Source organism: Penaeus monodon, chromosome 26 (assembly GCF_015228065.2).
Source record: "Penaeus monodon isolate SGIC_2016 chromosome 26, NSTDA_Pmon_1, whole genome shotgun sequence".
NCBI classification, from domain to species: Eukaryota; Metazoa; Arthropoda; class Malacostraca; order Decapoda; family Penaeidae; genus Penaeus; species Penaeus monodon.
The window spans coordinates 100801-103282 of NC_051411.1; the positions used below are offsets into that span (position 1 = coordinate 100801).

General features: G+C 43.2%; 1 protein-coding gene across 1 annotated transcript; it reads right to left on the minus strand.

The window, feature by feature from the left end:
• Positions 1–365: 365 nt before the first annotated feature.
• On the minus strand, positions 366–1770 carry LOC119589712 (zinc metalloproteinase nas-4-like; the record flags this gene model as incomplete). Its single annotated transcript, XM_037938296.1, is given in 4 exon segments — positions 366–725; positions 896–1018; positions 1197–1307; positions 1683–1770. Coding segments are annotated over 4 exon segments (450 nt in total), but the record flags the coding sequence as incomplete, so codon positions are not given.
• Between the last annotated feature and the right edge of the window lie 712 nt (positions 1771–2482).

Below are 2482 nucleotides of genomic sequence, written 5' to 3' on the forward strand. Positions count from 1 at the left end.
GCCTTACACAGACGCACACATACATATATATATGTGTGTGTTCCATGTTTCGGTATTTCAGCTTGGCATGTACTTTTGACATCCTTACCGCCTCTTTTCACTGTGTCCTCTTGTTCTTCTTGTGTTCTAAGTGAAAAACCCATCTTTATTTAACTTCACTATTCCTGTAACCTAGTTGTACACATTGTGTGTGTGTGTGTGTGTGTGTGTGTGTGTGTGTGTGTGTGTGTGTGTGTGTGTGTGTGTGTGTGTATGTGTTTATGATTGGTGTTTATGCATTTTAAGCATAAACGTACACATACAGACACATGCTCAACAATTTATTCATTAATATACAATTCACGAAGGAAACTGCGAAACAAACGTGCAGGATAACTGTTTATTATATGACAACAATATCTGGTAAGAAGACAAACATTTTCAAAGGCCACACAGTCCATATAGTCAGTGACGGGTCCAAGACGGAGAACGGGGGCCCCTGGCATGTCTCTGTCAGTAAGGGCGCGAGAGGATGGCAAACAGGGAATATAAAAAAGGCAATAAAGGGGATTAGGTGACGCCACAGCACTCCCGGTGTCTCGCAAGGCACTGGTAAGATCAGCACTGCTTGCAAGACTTGCGGCACCAGACCAGCATGTAGTTCGGGTTGGAGCGGCACTGCCCGTCCGTGGCCCAGGCCTCGCAGTGCTTGTGGCTGTTTTCGCAGGTGTCTTTCTTGAACTCGTCTGGAAGGAAGCAGAAATGAGAGGTTTCTAGCTGAAATAAAGCTGACGAGTTGATTACTTGTGTATAAGGCTATCATTTTACACAGATATAAAGGAAGGAAGCCATTTGTGAAGAATGCTCACGAAACAGGGAACGCTCCTGATGGATGTACGGGCGAGGATGGACTCACCGGCGGAATGGCAGGAGCCGCAGGACTTCTTGCAGAAGCGACCCATGTAAGCGGCGTTCTTCACGCACTCCCCCTTGCTCGCCCAGTAGGAGCAGTGCTCGTTGTGGTCGGGACACTCCTTGCCTGTTGGGAATTTTGCACTGAGATGTAGCCTAGTGTAAAGCATGTCTGATCCTGGTTTACGTAATAGGAAACCACATCAAAATGCGAGGAATAAAGGGATGAAGGAAGATCTTTCTAATCGTTGTTCGCTGTGATAAGAAAAAAAGATGCACCAAATTTATGGCAGCGGAGACCTTACCACACTGTTTGCACGCCTTTTTGCAGTTGACGTTCATCCAGGTCGGGTTCTTGTTGCATTCGCCCATCGCTGCCCAGGTGTCACAGAACTGGTTGTTGTCCGTGCAAGTGTCTGCGGAGGGTGAGTGCCGTAAACTTCGTTTGCAAATTCACCGAAGAGGATTTTGATTTATCATTATCATTATTACCATTATAATTATAATATTATTATTATTATTATTATTATTATTATTATTATTATTATTATTATTATTATTATTTCATTATTATTATCATCATCATCATCATCACCTTTATCATTATCTTTACTGTCATTATTGTCGTTACCATTAAATGATTATCCCTTGTCGTTATCATGAATTACTAATCAAAAACTCACACATGCACGCATACCCACATACTCTCACAGATTTATTCCGAACTCAATATCCTTATTCAAAATCCAAATTCTGAGGTCGTCCCACTTCCAGCGTGGAAAGCGCCGTACCTGTGGTGATGTGCGTGATGGGCGCCTCCGTCGTGATCTCTCCGGTGTTGGCACAGTTGTACAGTTTCATCAGCTTGTCAACGTCAGACTGGAATGAAAAAGAGCCGTCACGTTTTCTATGCTCCCCCCACCCTTCTCCCTCTCTTTGACGCTCATATAAAGTATTAATGAAGTATGGTGGCTTAGGTTTAGATGAACATTGCAAAAGATGGTTTTCTAATCCTTTCCCGTCTTGGAGTGAAGATGCCTCCTTACTGAAGTGTAGCTCTTATAATCTCCGACAAGAGACCCCTAAACACAGTGTGGCGATGGTCGAACGCTAACTACTAACTCTGGCATGTGAGAAGAAGGAAAGGACAAATGATGCCTAAAGCTCGAATCACTGAGGTATGTCTGGGATGACCGCATGGAGTATAGCAAAGTGACTTATGAATTAATACTATGGATATTTGGTGAGACAAGATTACAGATGCACACAGGCTTTACAGCAAAGGAATGAACATTAGGGCTAAGCGTTACTCTCTATGTTAAGTACAATTCAGGAGATGTGATAATTAAAACATAAACTGTAAATCTTAATGGTAATGACAAAAACACGCTATGACCCCTATGAGCATCACCTCACTGGTCCTGTCCGAGCTGAACTAGCAGTTTTTGGCAAGACTCGAGCATGTAGCCTCTCTGTTATGAGGTACTGGAGATAGCATTCCTAGTTAGATGGAACTTGAGGGCCTTTACTTTGCTTACTTTATGGCTCCTGACCATCCCAGATATGACTGTTTGGATGCAAGATCACATGA